Source organism: Solenopsis invicta, chromosome 5, assembly GCF_016802725.1.
Source record: "Solenopsis invicta isolate M01_SB chromosome 5, UNIL_Sinv_3.0, whole genome shotgun sequence".
Taxonomy (NCBI): domain Eukaryota; kingdom Metazoa; phylum Arthropoda; class Insecta; order Hymenoptera; family Formicidae; genus Solenopsis; species Solenopsis invicta.
In genome coordinates, this window is record NC_052668.1 from 27061675 (window position 1) to 27080025 (window position 18351).

The window sequence follows — 18351 nt, forward strand, 5'->3', positions numbered from 1 at the left end:
GTAAAAATGAGTATAACACATAACATGGAATAATGACTTTCATAAAGCTTTTATTGAAGATTATAATGTAAATTTTATGCAGTATGCTAAAATGTTACTTACATCTAAGGCAAGATCTATAAGCTTAGCGTAAGAAATAAAATTTTGTAAAGCTACATATTTTCGGTGTAAGGAAGGAATCGAAGTATAAAGGGTCGACGAATAAATTTGTTTTATTTTTTACTCAAACCCCAGTCTTTATTATAAAGTTTAATTATTTCATATATTATGGTTGGAAAAGTTACTTTGTAAAAATAACTAGTTACAGTTACAAGTTACTAACTTTAAAAAATAACTCGTTATTATTATCGACTAGATATAATTATAGTTATTCAAAAAGTAACGAGAAGTAACTTTTTAATTACTATTCTTGTAATACTTTAAAGTATTGATAATTTAAATACTAGACTTTTACATTTCTAACATTACTCAATTATTTTATTTATATTGGAACATGGTGTCAAATTTAGAGACGCTATTGCTTGAAATTCAGTGAAAAACAAAGATAAAAATTACTTCTGTGTTGATTTGTATTATTTGTTGGAAAACATCTCACGTATTATATTATTAATTGTGCAAGATGTATGTGATATCTTTATTAATTACTTATATGTACGTACACATAAAAGGTATGTGAAAACCGCATTCTACATTCAAATTTATATAGAACTTAAATCCAGAGGCATTTTGATAGAGTAATATCGATCGAAACATAAACTAATATTTTCTTTTAATGATCAGAAAAATTAGTAAAAAAAACAATTAGTATTTATATATTATACAATTTTATATGAAAAAAATAGAAAAAGGTACAGCACGCAATGATGGGCAATATATGAAGTAAAACAAATACAAAGCAAAAAGAAAGGACAATATAATATATACATACATGGTTCTGTAATGCTACAGAAAAGGAATACAATTTTAAAATTTTACTAAAAATTTTTATTTTATTTTTTTTTTAAATTGATATTCAATTATATCATCATGAAGATGATTTCTTTCTCTGTACGTTGTGTTATTACAGAACTACCGATGCTAAACATATGTTCAACTGCACTTATTTACTAACAGTAAGCGGTTAAATAGAATGATTATGATTCATTCTTACCTTCAGAATTAACTAATCACATTAAAGCTACATTTGGAAACTCGAATAACCTCATATATCATTTTATGCTTCTTCACCAAATGTTAAACAAACATAATAAAATGATACATGCACGATGGCACTCGGGTGATGTTTCCGAGTGCAGCCTATATTAACAAATAAGTGAAATATATAAAGTAACTACACTCGGGAGCAAAATTAAGGAATCATCTATTATGACTCCAAAAAATAGGCGTAATTCAAGAGAATGTAACTTTGTCAAAAATAAGCCTAAAAAAATTTTAAAAAGCATTTTAAAACTTGAAAACTCTAGTTTTGATATTGATAAGTTATTGAACGATTTACAGATTGTTTACGAAGTTACGCGGATTTAAAAGGAGATGCGTAAAATATTTTACAAACTTTTTTGCAAAGCTCCATGACGTGAAATAAAAATTGCACGCAAATGCGGTTTACAGCATTCGAAAGCGTGAATCTTTACCTTTAATTTGCGTTTTTATTGAGCATTGTACAATTTTTTTTCACTGAGTTAAGCAACACTGAAGCAAAACTGGTCTTTATTGCTTCAATGTTGAATAATTCAGTGAATAAAAATTGTACAACGCTCAACAAAAACGCAAATTAAAAATAAAGATTTACACTTTCAAATGCTGTAAACCGAATTTTAGTGGAATTTTTATTTTACGCCGTAAAGCTTTACAAAATTTGCTAAAAAAAATCCAACAAATATCAAAATCTTACAAAAATTTTGCCAAGATGTACAATGTAAAATAAAAATTGCACACAAAGTATTGCAGTTTATAGTATTTGAAAGCGTGAATCTTTACCTTTAATTTGCGTACTTGTTGAGCTTTGTAAGATTTTTTTTCACTGAGTTATTCAGCATTGAAGCAAAAATGATTCCTTTCTTCAATGTTGAATAAATCGGTGAATAAACATCATACAACGCTCAACAAGTACGCAAATTAAAAATAAAGATTCACGCTTTCGAATGCTGTAAACTGCATTTGTATGCAATTTTTAATTCACGTCAAATAAACTTACAAAATTCGTAATAAATTTTGCCGCATTTTTATTTTTATCCGTATAGCTCCGTAAAAAATTAATATATGTTTTTAAAATCGATATTAAAAGTGTATGCAGAAACATTAAGCTGTGAAATGCGTGTTGAAACATTTGAGTTATCATTTTTGTTGATTTATCATGTTACACTTTCTTTTAGAGAGTAACTGTAGGTGATCCTTTAATTTTGTTGTTGAACGCTCACTTAATCTTTACTGAAGTCGCTATTTGAACTCGCTATCGTAAAAAATAGGTGTAAAATAATTTTCCAGGTCTCATTTTAGAAGGCGAAACTTTCCGATTATTTAAGTTAGTTTTAAATGAAGTTACTTGAAGATTCTTTTACAGTAAAAAATGAAGGAAAAAATTCAGAAAAATTTAAAAAATCAAAAATTTTCCAAATTTTAACAAATTTAGGAAGTTGCAAATTGTTTGCCATTTAAATTAACATAATGTCAAAAATTAAAAAACCTTTTAAAAAAATTTATTATTCAAAAAATAATCCACAATATTTTTGATTGCAGTATGCAAAATTTTTTATTTTGCAAATTTTTGATTTTTAAAAATCTTTCTTGAATTTTTTCCTTTATTTTTTACTGTAAAAGAATCTTTAAGTAAAACCAATTTAAATAATCGAAAGATTTTACCTTTAAAATGAGCCTTGAAAGATTATTTTACAATTATTTTTTTACGAAGTTCAAATATCGACTTCAGTAAAGATTAAATAAGCAGCATTAAATTTCAACAGCAAAATTAAAGGATCACCTACAGTTACTCTCCAAAAAAGAGTGTAACATGATAAATTAACAAAAATAATAAATCAAATGTTTCAACACGCATTTTACAGCTTAATGGTTCTATATACACTTTTAATATCGACTTTGAAAACGTATATTGATTTTTTACGGAGCTATACGGATGAAAATAAAGATACGGCAAAATTTATTATGTATTTTGCGAGTTTATTTGACGTGAATTAAAAATCGCACACAATTGCGGTTTACAGCATTCGAAAGCCTGAATCTTTGTCTTTAATTTGCGTACTTGCTGAGCATTGTACGATTTTTATTCACCGATTTATTTAACATTGAAAAAAGGAATCATTTTTGCATTCGTTCTTAAAGGAGCATCTAGTTTAACATACGTCTGCATATGATCTAATCGTTCTGCCCAAACTGCACATTTTTCACAAGAAGCATATCCATTAGGAGCAATGCAACATTTTATCAATTCTCTGGTTGAAGCATCCATGTAATGTCTGGTTGAAGCATCCATGTAATGTCTGATAGCAAAGTAATAAGTGCTTTCGTTTTGTACATAACTATTAGTTATCAGATTTTTTACTTTATTTACATGTAATAATTCCTTTGAAGGTAAAATTAAGTGGAAGATGTATTTTGACAATTTACTATGATTAAACTAACCTTTTTAAATTTTTAATTGAAACGATATAAACATAGTAGATGGTACTATACATAAAAGATAGAATATTATAATTCAGGCAGCTATAATTTGCATTCTCTTCTCTCAGTGTAACATACACAAAACATGTGTTTAAAAAAACAACCACATCTATGGTTATTTCAACCCAGTGCAACAAGTCAAAATAAACTTAATTTTAGTCAAATTCAACACACATTTTTAGTTAAATTATTTAACTCTATGGTTTTAGTTAAATTAACTACATATTTAGTAGGAACAGTGGCGACTTTTGATACGGTTAAAAATAGTTCAATTTGAGTCAAAGTTGACACTACAAATTTAACAGTGTAATCTGCTAAAAACTCTTGTATATTATTGGGATCAAAATTTCCAAAATAAATAGTAACAATGAATGGTTAATTTTTAGTTCCCATGAGATGTTCTAAAATAGGCCAAAAATTTATTTGAACTCCGAAAAAAAGAGAGTCTGCCAGTATTAATGTCTATTACAATTTTTCCTTTCGCTTGCAAATATTCTTCTAACTTAAGTCCATCCAAATAATTGTAGATTTTTTAATAGCAAAATTGTCCTTCATTTTCGAATTAAATAATGTGTATATTATTAGAGTTTTCAGTAAACTTTTATAACTTTTAGGTAGATTATTAAATACAGGTCGCAGCTTTGCAAACAATTTATTTATTTTAGAGTTTTTAGACATGTAAATAACATCTGATAAAGCCCATGTACATAAACTGATAGCACATAATTTTCCTTTTGCTTATTATTCTTGAAAACAATATTAATATTTTCATTTTCACTTTCATCACTATTTTCATTTTCACTTATATGTTCACTTTTAACTGTATTATCATTATCATATGTATTGTCATTTTTATCTATACTGTCATCATATATATTTTCATTTTTATTTCTGTTTTCATCTATATTTTTATCAAAACTTATGCCATTATGTTTTTCGAAAGCTATATCATTTTGAATCTCAACTTTACCTTGAAAATGAAGATTTAAATCTATTAACTTATTAGACAAATTTGTGCGGTGCGCTCAAGAAAGGAACGGAGGCAAGGAAAACAAAAAAAATTGAGAATAATTTTCCAATTTTTTTCGTTTTCATTATCCTTACATAGCGTCCATTATACATTACTGTCTATACTTTAATTGTGAAAAAGGATTTTTTAATTTGTAAATGCAATTAGAAGAACGGCATGTCCAAAAATTAACGTTTGGTCGGTAAAAAAGGACGACTTTAGCATCTCCTTAAGGTCCTTTAACGATCACGCGCCTTCCGCGTGCCGCGCGGCTCGCGAGTTAAGGGCGAATCGCGTATGAGATCAAGAATTAATTTCGATACTTTAAAATTCAATATAAAATATAATTTTCAAAGGATTTCTAATTTGAGTGTGCAGAACTGTAGTGCTAATTTTTCCGAATTATTACATAGCAAAAAATTAGAAATTTTCAATGCAAACTATTTTTTTATTGGCCCTAAATCTTTAGAAGACATTAGCGGCTCTAATTTTTGGGGGATTTTAATATGGTGAGCACAGAGCGCAAGCTGAAAGCGAGTGCAATAAATTTTTAGGTTGAAACCCATGAGTTTATTAGTGCTACTATTTTTAATTGTCCCGTGAAGATAGACGGAATTATCATACGAGAGTCGCGAGAAGCGCACGCACGAGCACGGGTGTCGCGGCAAAGTTTATTCCGAGATCTTTAAATATTTATATAGGCTATATTTCTTGAGTTATCTTAATCCTGATTTGATAGAATGGTAGTGTCGATTTTTCCAAAAAGTTTGAATTTTAATATTGCTTCTGGGTGAAACTGATTTTTATACTTTGAACGTCTACAGCGCTCTCAGTTTTCTTGTTTTTATTTCCGCGTGCACAGTAAAATAGTGGAGTAGGCGCTCTACAAAATTGCATGTTGAAGTTTATAATTTTATTATTTCTACTATGAGAAAACTATTTTTCTTCGTGTCTAAATAAACTTTAAGACTCGATGCGCGCGGGCGTTTAGCGACACTCGCGGAGGTTGAGAGGTGCAAGGCAGTTGCGCGAGCGAGCGCTGCGAGACGCGTTGATCTTCTTTAATTTTTACCCGTTAGAGTTTTTAAGATATTTAAATGCGATAAGCGCAATATGGTAGCTGAATGTACACACAACATTTTACTAGGTTGAAAATTACAAATTTGTAATCGCTTTTGGGCAAAACTATTTTCCTTTGCGTTTGAAAAAATAGTTAAGATCGCGCCGCGCGAGCTTGTTGACGCAGGCGGGAGCCGCGAGGCACGGAGAAACCGCGCGCGAGCGTTGTGAGTCGCATTCCGCGTATTATTTTTGATTTAATACAATTTACATTTTAAATAATGATCTCAGTTTTGCATGTACGGCGCGATAGCACCCGGTACACGCAATTATCACGCGATCACAGGTCTATCATTTTATTATTATTTTTACTGAAAAGTATTACAAAAATTGAATGGTTATGCGTAGTTATTATAAATTCTGATTTGAAGTGATTGTTTATGTTATATTATATTTATATGTCAAAATTTGTTTCTGTAGTATTTTAGAAAGTTTAACCGCATTAAAAATTATATTAATAAATGCATGCGGATGGTGCGTAAAATTAAAGAAAAATTTTGAGCACCAGACGTAACATCTCTCATCTCTCTCACATGGGTGGTATCCATCAACAGCATAGAAAGACATGTAGATTGGAAGAACGTTCGTTTTCTGTCTACTAAGCCTGATGATTGCTCCACTTCCAATCTACCTGTCGTTCTATCCTCATCATTGCCGTCAACAATTTGTTCTACATATGTCGACGGGATAAGGTCATGTAAATATCGTTTAAAGAAAATTGTCGGCGAAACGCGACTTGAGGTCGAAGAGTTTTTAGCACTGTATTGGCACAGATCAAAGCATGTTTAAATTTGAGACCATTATGTCATTCTGATCCTAATGATTTACAAGCTCTGACGCCTGTACATTTTTTAATAGACGAACCACTTACAATTTTGCCCGATATCGATGTCGCAGATACTCCTGTTAGATATGGCAATTGACTCAATGAATAGCGCAATAATTTTGGAAACAATAGAGCGTAGAGTATTTGACAATATTGTAGAGTAAGTGCAAATGGACGAAGAAACAACAAAATTTGATTGTTAACGCTATAGTTTTAATTGACAATGAAAATGCTCCGCCTCAGCAATGGAAAATTGGTAGGATAATCGAATTGCATTCTTACATTGATATTGAAGTTCGTGTTGCAACAATTAAGACAAAAGATAACGTAATTAAATGCTTAATTACAGCATTATGTAAACTACCTATGAAGTATAGTATAGCGATAGTAATTAATCAAGATTAATTTAGTAGACGTGACAAGATTAATTAATCAGACTCTAATCGTCGAGACAATTTTTTTCCAGATAAAAGCGTAATGATCGGAACGATATATCTGTCGTTGGGACAAAGTTACTTTTCGCCGCGCCCTTTTTCCACGATAATCAGCTGATATTCCTGTGCACAGCTGACAGAGACCCGGACGACAAAGTGGAGGACTGGCCAACTCCGTTTTCAAATAACTCATGCGGATTTAAAAAGCTCAGGTAGGCTGGTAATGACGGTGCAAGTTTCACTCTCGTTTCATCTGCCGGTTTCTCTCTCAGGGATCTACACATGCACGCTGTAATGCCGTGTATACACATAGTAAAACGGTCGAGAGTTCTCCGGGAAGATAAAAAATACCGTTAGATACTCGCCATAAATTCTTTCCTGCGCCGCGAGATACCGGGACTTGATATACTCGTACGTTCGACAAGAACCACTGAGTTTTTGTTTTTGACGTCGACTTATCACCCGCCCTTTCGCGATTTATTGACGGCATCTCATCAGCGCTATCTTGACATGAGTAATAGAAAGATAACGAAGACATTGACCAAAACGTAATGAGATAACAACGTTGCACATAAAGAGCTCTCTTGGAGACTTATAATTAGAGGGTTTGTGCAGGTTCCCGCGGAAAGCAAAAAAGTAATAAATTTCGTTATCTGGTTTTTTTTTTAATTGACGACTTGTGAAGACCAAAAATGGCAAAAATAAAAGGAATATATTTTAAAGAATTTAGTATTTTCTCGCAAAAATAAAAGGAATATATTTTAAAGAATTTAGTATTTTCTCGCAAAATGTAATTTTTTATTCACTGCGATTTCTTCTGTGGGCAGCGACCACGTATCCCTTTTGGAATGTATATTACTAATGATTAGATACCACTTTTCTTTTCCGATTAAATAGGTATTAAAAGTATTCTTCATTATATGACTAATGATCTGATTTTCCGTTATTAAGAAAACTTCCATTTAGATAATCGAACCTTCCATTTTCAAAGTTGTGCTTTTGATAAAAAAAGATATCATTCAAAGGAATGCAACAAAAGAGGGAAATGTGTATTGGCATTGCTATATAAATAGAGGCATCAGGAACCGCAGTGGCAGTTCTTCATTATTCGTCGAAATAAAAACTCTGTATCTTTAATTGTAAACTACAATTAAGACATTATTGTAAAAGAAAAAAGAAATAAATTCTTTTTTTTTAAATAATAAATTTGGCAAATTTTACAAATGATGGCAGCAGTGCGAGATAATTAGTGCGAAACAGTGAAGTATAAAAGCACTTTTACTTCGAAGACGATATACTAGTTGTGCTAATTACCTTCCAGAAGGGCTCGAAGATTATCCAGCTCTACCGAACTCAACAGAAGCAGACTGGCGTGGACAATTTATAGAGGGGTAAGAGACATTATTATCTCCGAAACATCTACCGAGATGTTACGGATAGTAACATTTCAGAGTCGAGAATTTTTGTCACTGCTCCGATGTCGCGTGCACAAAGTCCCAGTCGCGAGCAGGCGCTCACTTTAAACTTATTGGCAGGTAAAATTATTCAATTGTCTGACGCGATAAAAGATATGAGGAACCAAATGACAGAATTAAAAATAAACGGACAAGCAAATCAAGTCCATTTTCAACCAATAGATGAAGCAATTTCTGAAATCGAAGACCTCGGAACGCCTATAAAAAACTGTAATAAAGTAATGCAGCTAATCCTGGAATTCAATGGCTCTAACGTTGAAACGTTTATTAATCATATCCAAACGACACTGAAACGATTAGCCGTGGATCAACAGGAGTCACTTCTTTGTGGAATAGTGGCGCAGAAACTTACAAGGAGAGCAAAAAATTCAATAAGAACGGATACCACACCAAAGTTCCCGCAATTTTACGAGAAATTAAGATATCTTTACGGAAAAGCCCAGTATTTTGGCTCTAAAAGTCCAGAGAGACACCTGCATCCAACAGCAGAACGAGTCTATCGATGAATTTATAAACCGCTTCTTCGCATCCACGACAAGATCATCCATGCGGTAAATTTGCAAGGTACTGGCATTGCAACTATTTGTGTGCAAGAACAGCTGTATCAACAAAAGGGAGTGGAAGTATTTCGCCGAAATATAAAACCTGAAATTGGCGATCATCTTTATTCGTTCGAATTTAATCTGCTCAACAAGGCATTCTCCAAAGCAAGAACCTTCAAAGCAGAGCTTTATTTAAGAAAATTGAGGAAGCAACGCTACGAATCTAAGAGACCGCTTCAACAAAACTCGCGGTTTCAACCGAAGGAGTGCAACTACTGTAAGAAACACGGACACAAGGAAAAGAAGTACAGAACAAAAGCCTTCTATCAACAACGAGGACAACAAAATTTTCAAGAACGTCAGCCCATCGGCAAACCACCGCCAGACCTAGCATCGCATCATTTATGTGCAACCGATCACGAGCCGGACCAGTACGACAACGAGAGATACACGGAGGACCCGGAGGAACGTACGTCAGAGCTCCCAGAATTAAACTGAAGATACCAGGTTTTAAAAATACTATATTTTTAGTAGATACGGGTTCAGATATATCACTAATTCATAAAATGTTTATTGAAAATCTTAAGTTACCAAGAATAGATCTGATAACTGTATCTGGCGTAACAACGCATTCAATAAAGACTAAATACGGGGTTGTAATAGAAATGTTCGGAAAGAAACAAACATTTCATGTGTTAGATGATCATTCACCGGTACAACATCAGGGAATATTAGGGATCAATTTTCTTACGAAAAATAATTTCGTTTTTTCGAACGAGCATTTAATTTTAAACGGAAAAGAATTTAAGCGATGCGATAAACCTCACCCTAACAACGTAAATATAAAAAAAGATGTATTAGTTATATTTAAGGATGATACTGGAGCAGTCACAAAAATAAACAATTCTAATAAACCAATATTACCGAAGTATTTATATTCTGAAATAAAAAGCATTGGAGATTTTCACGAAACATTGATCTATTTGATCTTAAAAATGACATTAGATAATGCGCGTTTAGAATTATTGACAGAAAACACTCGCTTTTCGCATATCTCGGAACATTCTGACGATATCTGCACGCAGAAAATTTTTCTCGAAAATACAAGCATACACGAAGAAAGTAAATACCATACTAATCTTGCACGGCTAGGATATAGTCATAATATGCAAAAGATTTCAAGAAAGTATAGGAAATTTAGAGAGCAAAGAATAAAACTATACGCAGAAATATATATTTCTATCAAGTATGGGACTTTTTCGAGAGCGCGTTTTACCATACGTAGAATGCACGTAAAAGAAAAATTACCATACTAAATATGTCTTCTCTCCATACTATGTTGCAATATGTATAATTGCCTTAATGGCAATAAAAATACTGAGGATAATTAAATTATATATATATAAATACTTATATATATATAAATATAAATACACACTTTTCAATGATAATTTCATTTATTTGGTATTTCTTTAAAACCATTTTTTAACAATATAAATTTCGCTTTCACTAAGCCTAACGCAATGTGTTACAACAGAATTAAATAAATTCTTCTTAGTTAAATAAACCCACTCAAAACAAGTATTATCATAAATTTTGTAGGATTGTACATGTTCATCTAGATAGCACTGTAACATTCTTTTAGTTAAAATAACAAAGTCATTTTGTTCTTTATTAATAATAATAGTGTGCACAAAATAAAAATCTACTCCTTCTTCGTTGAATGTAACGATAATGGCTCTTTTGTTAATAATATTATTGTTGTAACATATCCACTTAGCAATTAATATGTTAAATTCTACTTGAAAAGGTGTAATACAATTATTAACAAAAGGTATTTCGCGTACATTCTTTTGGGCAACTGGTCCAAGAGTTAACAAATGGCAGGATGAAATATTATATTGCAACCTGTAGTTTAAAAGCAGTTGGTGTTTTATAGCTATTGTTCTTGAAATATTTGCTCGACTATTTGTAGCTTGGGATGTTTTTTTTCCTTCTTTATGTTTACCTTCGTATCGCATACAATTAGTTTTCCATAATACACCGACAAGCTTCATTATTCGAGCATAATGAATTAAAAAGTGATGTTTCGGTTTTATCTTGCCTGGGAATTGGTTATTTAATAAAGTTAAATATTCATTAATAATAGTGTCTAATAAATGATACGTTTCACAATAAACTCTTGAACTAGTTGTAATGTCGATTATTTGCTTTAAAAGAATAACAAGCTGCCAACATTCGTCTTCCTGTGGAATAAAAGAGCCGATAATTAAACAAAAATGCCTTACTAATAACAACATTTCGGCAGAACTCATTATGATTGCTTTATTTTTTAAGTTTTGTTCTGTGATTTCCACAGGTTTATTAATATTATGTTTGTGACTGTATCGAAATGATCTTATTCTAGTATTAACATCTATTAAAGTTAAGTATTTCTTAGCAATAAAATAATTTAGAAATAACGCCCAATCGTATCTGCATACACCTTCTAAAATGTCATGCATAACATCTACACCTAAATTTTTTGTAACGTGAAAATAATCTAAATCATTGAACACACACTGACTAACTATATCAGATTTACTCACATTCTTTAATGCCAAAAGTGAAGTATAATTATCTACATTACGGAGAATGCACATACGTTCATCTAAGAAATCACAAATACATTTTCTATTAATTAGACAGAATCGATAAAAAAATGTAGCATTGAAACTTTCCACGAAACCAAAAATAGAATGAACACCCAAATTGTCTCCCACGACTAAAGACAAAACAAAATATACTTGCTTGTTTCCATCTTTATGTTTAATTGTTATACCTTCTGTTTGTAGGTAATGCAACTCGTCAATTGCTTTTTGAAAAACACTTCTATTGCCAAACATTTGTCGATCAAGTGAGTTAAATAAAAGGAACAGAAAGATATTCTCTAACTTTGATTGCATGTAAGGAGGTAAACATGGTATAGTTACATAAACTGCGCCACTTAGATAAGCCTTTATGAGAGCCTAACACATTATTATTCTCATAATCATCAAAAAATAAAAAAATAGGATAAACAATCTTTCCTATGAAATGCGAACTTATCTCTTCCCAAAGAGATCCCTGAACAAAATTTTCTATAATATTGTTATTTGATCTCAGCGATTGGTAATATCTTAATGTTTCGTCAAAAAGATTTGGGATTTCAAATATTTTTTGAAAAACTTTGCGAAGAGGAATAAACTGTGCATACACTGAAATACTTTGAATAATATTTACGCCATTCTTTTCTCGGAATTCTTCTCTTTCTCCGATTAAATATTGTTCAGGAAGTCTAAATGTATCATAGCATTTTAACAATTTAAAAAAACGCCATTCGCTTTTACAATCCGTGAAAGGATCACTAAAATCTGCGAATACTTCTTTAATAGCAGATATTGAATCTAAACTTAAATTAAAAGTTTCAAGTCGATTTAATAAATGTTTTTCTAGTAAAAGTAAATAATTGTCGATGAGATTTCCTGTACTTCTCACAATATCATTTACCCTAACATGAGGTACGTCTAAATAAGTGTATAATTTACTTGTGAAATTAATAATTTCTTTATGTTCCTCAAATTTTACGTTTGTCGCTTCACTAGTGTGGCCATCGTTTTGTGGAATGTCGAAAAATAAATCGTCTTCTAAATCAGTTTCAATATCAGAATAAGACTTAATTTGTATGGGATCTGTTATATACTCCACATTTTCACATTTTTTATCTTCATAATGTTGTATACGTTGATTTGTTCCCACTGTTAAGACTTTATCTATTGCATCTATAAAATCCGCGTTTTGATCATATTGTTTTATAGTTTGGTTATTATATGTAATATTAGTCTCTGATAAATGTTTGTTATATCTATGTTTCTTAAAAGAATCAAATATAGCAAAAGATCTGCTGCAATTATTATCGTTACATCTATATATTTTTAATAAAGGATGGAATTCTTTGTAATGATTTAGAAACGACTTATTATCGAAACATAAAAATGTACTACAAATATAGCACCAAAACATCTTATTAACGATTGCACATGAAATGATATTTATGTTCGGAAAAATTATGTCGCAACTAAACGCTCCATTTCTGCGTTAACGCGACCTAACAAAACGTTTAATGAGTTGTTACATTTCTCTTGTAAGTGAATATCGAAACCAGATTTTTGTAAAAATATCCAAAACGTTTCTGCATATGTTGGATACTTGCAATCAACAGCAAAGAATATCTTGAAAGTTAATTCAATAGCTTGCAAACATGAATCCACCTTAAACTTTTGGTCGTTTACAATCACGTATGATGATTCGATGTTTACTAAAGATCCAACTATAAGAGGTGTCGGTTGAAAAGTATCTTTGTTTCTTTGCAGTCTTCTCTTCAAATCATATAAAGCACGATCCAAATCAGCAACAGTCTATATAAAGTAGTAATTCGAACTAAAATACTATTCATACTCATAAAAGATTTAATATTTATATATATTTTATTTTTTTATTTAAATACCTGCACATGTAACATAAACGCATCTCTACATTCTTGTAACGTTAACTTTCTGATGCTGTTTTCACTATCCTGCTCACAGTTCGTATTTCTTTTCCTTTTATAACCTCCTGCTCTACGAGATTCGATAAGAATCGGAAGTAAATAAAAAATTACCGCATCTTGTTTATCTATTAAAAAAAGAAAAATTTATAACTAATCCACTAATTAAACACGAACATTTTAATAATACAATTTTAATGCAATGGTAAAATGTCTATACCAGAAGATATTGCTGGTAAAATAGATATAAGAGCTGTATCTGAAACACTGAGGCGTTTATTCAATTGCTGTAGTTGGTCAATAATAACTTTTTTAATAATATTCCACCTTTTAGGAAATATCGATTCTTTTTCGGGATACTGTCTGTTAAAGTCTTCTACGAGCTAGAAATTTTGTAATAAGGTTATTAGCGCGTATGTATGTGCGTGCGTGCGTGCGTGTGCGTGCGCGCGTGCGTGCAAATGTAACAGATAGAAAGAAAGAGAGTCAAGTAACAAATATACGAGTCTCAAAATGAAGTTAATTATAATAATATAATCGCAAAATAATAATTTTACAGAATTATATAACAAAAATAGTTTTATAGATAACGTTTTGCTCTATATCGATACTTTAACGTAGGCCTATGGCCGAGTTGCTCATTTTTGTCCATTTCAGCGACGACCATCCCCATTCCTTTCATTTCTCCTCATTTTGTAGCATCTAGACTCCTCTCGGAGACATACGCGTGATATGAGGGATGTTAAAGTCACAAATTGCATGTCAATTTGGCGCATGTCGCCACGTGTGCTGCTCACTGTTAGAAATGTTTTATTATTAATAATATTTATAATAATGATGACAATAATACATTTCTAACACTGAACAGTATGCGTGGCGACATTGGCATGCAATTTGTAACTTTAACATCCCTCATATCACGCGTATGTCTCCGAGAGAAGTCTAGATGCTACAAAATGAGGAAAAATTAAAGAAGTGGTTATAACCGTCGCAAAACTGGACGAAAATGGGCAACTCGGCCATAACCCTGTTTTAACTCTTACCAGATGTTGTCCTTTGCTTAATTGAAGACAAGGAAACTTATTAAAATATTCAAGTACATTTAGTTTGTCTTGCATTAATAACTTGTTCCTAGCCCTATATGTATTATTCCAATATTCACACACTTGCTCCCACGGTTCTGTGTGGTGGAATAACCATTGCAGTTTGTCTTCTGTAGTATAAAAATTATATACAGTCACGTGTAAAATGGTCAATGTCATATTAATATTAGGATAGTACCATCTATTTCAGTCTGTGCATATGTCTCTTGTATGGATTTGGAAATTGATCGCTGAAGGAGTATTCCTTGTTTTCTTAAATCTCCTTTTATATAATTATAATGTTCCCAGAGCTTACCACTTGCCTGTATACGAACACCATTCTTACATGTAAACGGCGTATAATATGTGTAACAAGACTCTCCTTTAAATATTTTAACAATGTCTCCTGCTAATTTTTGAAACCGAGAAGTTGTTATACTGCAAGTAAAAAAATAATTGTGAAATAGCTCAGGGAAACTTTGTTTTGAAGAAATAAAATATATTTAACACATATATACATACATACATATATATATATATATATATATATATATAACACATCGTTCAATAAGTCCCGAGACTAACCCAGAGATAACGCTAGTAGTACCAAGCTGGCCACGTTTCCCTAGAATGCGAACCTTCACATGAAACGTGTACAAATTTCACGTCGATCGGACCACAAACAGCTGAGTTATTGAGGTTAGAGCAAAGTCACTTTGTAATTTGTTTGAAAAATGGAAAAAAATTTAGTTTCGCGTGTTGATAAAGCATTGTTTTTTAATGGGTAAATTCCATCTAAATCAACGATTTGTCGTTGGTATGCTGAGTTTAAACGTGGTCGTACGGACACAAACGATGCGGAACGTTCGGGTAGGCCATTGGAAGCCGTTTACAAATTACAAAGTGACTTTGCTCTAACCTCAATAACTCAGCTGTTTGTGGTCCGATCGACGTGAAATTTGTACACGTTTCATGTGAAGGTTCGCATTCTAGGGAAACGTGGCCAGCTTGGTACTACTAGCGTTATCTCTGGGTTAGTCTCGGGACTTATTGAACGATGTGTTATGTATATATATATATATCATATAATATTATTGTATAAGAAGTATTAATATAAGATACTAACACAAAATTAGTTAATTTGTCTGCTACTGAGATTTTTGATAATATTCTGTCTTTCTCTCCTTTGATAATGAGTCGTACTAATCGAGAACGCAGTACAGAATTAAGGGTTTTATTGTTATTATAGTATGCAGATAATATAATTTTACCTTCGCTGGTTTCTTGCAAGTACCTTTTCAAATTCTGTAATTAATATAAATTAATATTATTACAATATAACATTATATAGTAATTGTGTAGTAATTATATAGTAATTCTGTATATACAGAAAAATATCCATTGTATAGCCAAGAAAAACAAATTACTTGGTTTGTTTATTTGTTTTAAGCAATAGTTTTAGAATTGTTTATTAATTTGAATATAACAACAGCTTTTGTGATATACGAAAAAATTCGCAAGTATATAATATGGTCATCGTAAGTATCACATTTATTTAAAATAAAGTCTACTACGTATATCAAGGTATTGTTCTAAACATGTATAGCTAATGTTATATATATTTGAATGTATGTTGAAATTAAGAAAATATTCTTCGTTGAACAAGACTATTACTTAAAACAAATATATGAATCATGTTCTTTGTTTTTCTTTGCTGCACGATGGATATTTTTCTGTGTGTACATATATATTAATGTGTGTGTGTGTGCGTGCGTGCGCGCGTGCGTGCGTGCGTGCGTGCGTGTGTGTGTGTGTGTGTAAATATACGTACCGATTCACTGTTCTCATTACTAACTTGTACATTTTTTTCGGTCAACTCACTACTATCACTACTGGAGATACTTGCATCCTCTAATAGTATGCATGATGTGGGTTGGTGTCGTTGGAGTTGACTATCATTGCAAAGGTATGAAGATGAAAGCTTCGATGGAAAAATAAAGCCTTGTGCATTACTACAAGATGCAGTATCTAAATTGACTACTTCTGGTAGCTATAAATAAAAATTATATGTATTTTACTTATTTCAAAATAACAAAAAACTATACATAAATAGTAGAAAAAATATACTACTGTGTCCAAAAAGTAAGGTGACATTGCATTTATTTCGAAAATTCTTTATTTATTCTTGCAAATCAATTTCGTCCCCTTCAAAGTAATCCCCCCCTGATATAATACACTTATTCCAACGGATTTTCCAATCTTCGAAACAGTTGTAATAATCGATTTCAGGAATGGCCTTTAGCTCCTTCTTCGCAGCGGCTTGAATCTCTTCTATCGACTTGCTTGAGTTTGCTGAATAGCCAGAAGTCGCATGGAGCCAAATCAGGTGAATACGGTGGTTGTGGAACGATATTAGTCGAGTTTTTGGTTAAAAAATCACGAATCACCGTTTCGAGTCGATAGAAGAGATTCAAGCCGCTGCGAAGAAGGAGCTAAAGGCCATTCCTGAAATCGATTATTACAACTGTTTTGAAGATTGGAAAATCCGTTGGAATAAGTGTATTATATCAGGGGGGGATTACTTTGAAGGGGACGAAATTGATTTGCAAGAATAAATAAAGAATTTTCGAAATAAATGCAATGTCACCTTACTTTTTGGACACAGTAGTATATTAAGATACACGGTAGTCGCTCGCGCCAAGTGTAAGTGCAACGCGATATTCTTACACAGCACTAACCTCCAAAGAACGTTTACGTCATAAGGACATTCCAAGAGCGTTTGGAAGTTAGTGCTATGTGAATTCTTGTAACATATAATCTTCTTAAAAATAATTTTAATTATACAGCGTTCGGCAATGCAAATCCGAGGCGTCGAAAGTGCTTTTAACCTCGAAAATCGTTCGGCAATTCACATCTCGGTTCTTTGATTGGTTGAGGATTACGTGATTCAAGCTCTCTCTGCTAGCTCGCATCTAAGATTTGCAATGCCGAACGCAACAAATATTGGATGAGACTTTTCTTACCTCGTACTTATCGCTGGTATCGTTATACATTGCGCTCCTCACTTCACACTTCACATACACGAGATTAACGATCGTGCGCAGTCCGCGTGTCCGCGGTTACTATCGCATTTCTATGAAGAACATAGATTATTGCCAGATACACAACGAATATTTCTATACAGCTCACAGTAGGTACCACTCTAGATTATTTTTTTTTCTTATACTGTCTTAAGAAACAACGCGCAATTCAAGCTACAACGTCGAATATACACATATTAGTATGGGACTTTTTTACTTTCTTCATATTTCCTTGTTAGTATGGCAAATTTATTTACCTTTAGGTTACAAGATGTATCTAACCAAACTATTACTTTTCTATTGTCATATATTAATTTCCGGTTGAATACGCGTATATCCTACCGGTGCGATGCAAATCTAGTAAATTTTATTATGAGCATTGTACATTATTCGAGAAAAATTTTCTGCGTGTGGGATATTATATTAGAATTCCACGATATTTTTACTCTACCAGGAGATCCTCTTCCTCTCACCAATCTAATCCAACACGAAATTAAAACGACGGACGAAAACCCTATAAACGTAAAACAATACCGTTATCCTCC

The 18351-nt window shown here is 32.0% G+C and overlaps 1 protein-coding gene across 5 annotated transcripts; it reads right to left on the bottom strand.

Moving 5' to 3' along the window:
• Positions 1–10518: 10518 nt before the first annotated feature.
• Positions 10519–18217, bottom strand: LOC120357824. Of its 5 annotated transcripts, none has more exons than XM_039449479.1 (10): positions 17750–18217; positions 16558–16776; positions 15998–16031; positions 15853–15928; positions 14926–15164; positions 14688–14857; positions 13865–14027; positions 13606–13772; positions 13370–13516; positions 10519–11326 (listed from the first exon to the last, which is right to left on the bottom strand). In XM_039449479.1, the coding sequence occupies exons 1-10, from the start codon at positions 17777–17779 to the stop codon at positions 10553–10555; spliced, it is 2019 nt and encodes a 672-aa protein (XP_039305413.1). In that variant the 5' UTR covers positions 17780–18217; the 3' UTR covers positions 10519–10552. The 5 variants fall into 5 exon arrangements, with proteins under 5 accessions (XP_039305413.1, XP_039305411.1, XP_039305412.1 ...); XM_039449477.1 differs by having other exon boundaries at positions 15853–16031; positions 17750–17980; positions 18064–18215; XM_039449478.1 differs by having other exon boundaries at positions 15853–16031; positions 16582–16776; positions 17750–18215.
• Between the last annotated feature and the right edge of the window lie 134 nt (positions 18218–18351).

Coding starts and splice junctions, on each gene's coding strand:
- LOC120357824 (XM_039449477.1), bottom strand. CDS start 17,779: ATGTATAACGATACCAGCGATAAGTACGAG. Junction 15,165..15,852: donor GACAAATTAACTAATTTTGT/GTTAGTATCTTA, acceptor TTTTACTTGCAG/TATAACAACTTCTCGGTTTC. Junction 14,028..14,687: donor TAAGCAAAGGACAACATCTG/GTAAGAGTTAAA, acceptor CAAAATTTCTAG/CTCGTAGAAGACTTTAACAG.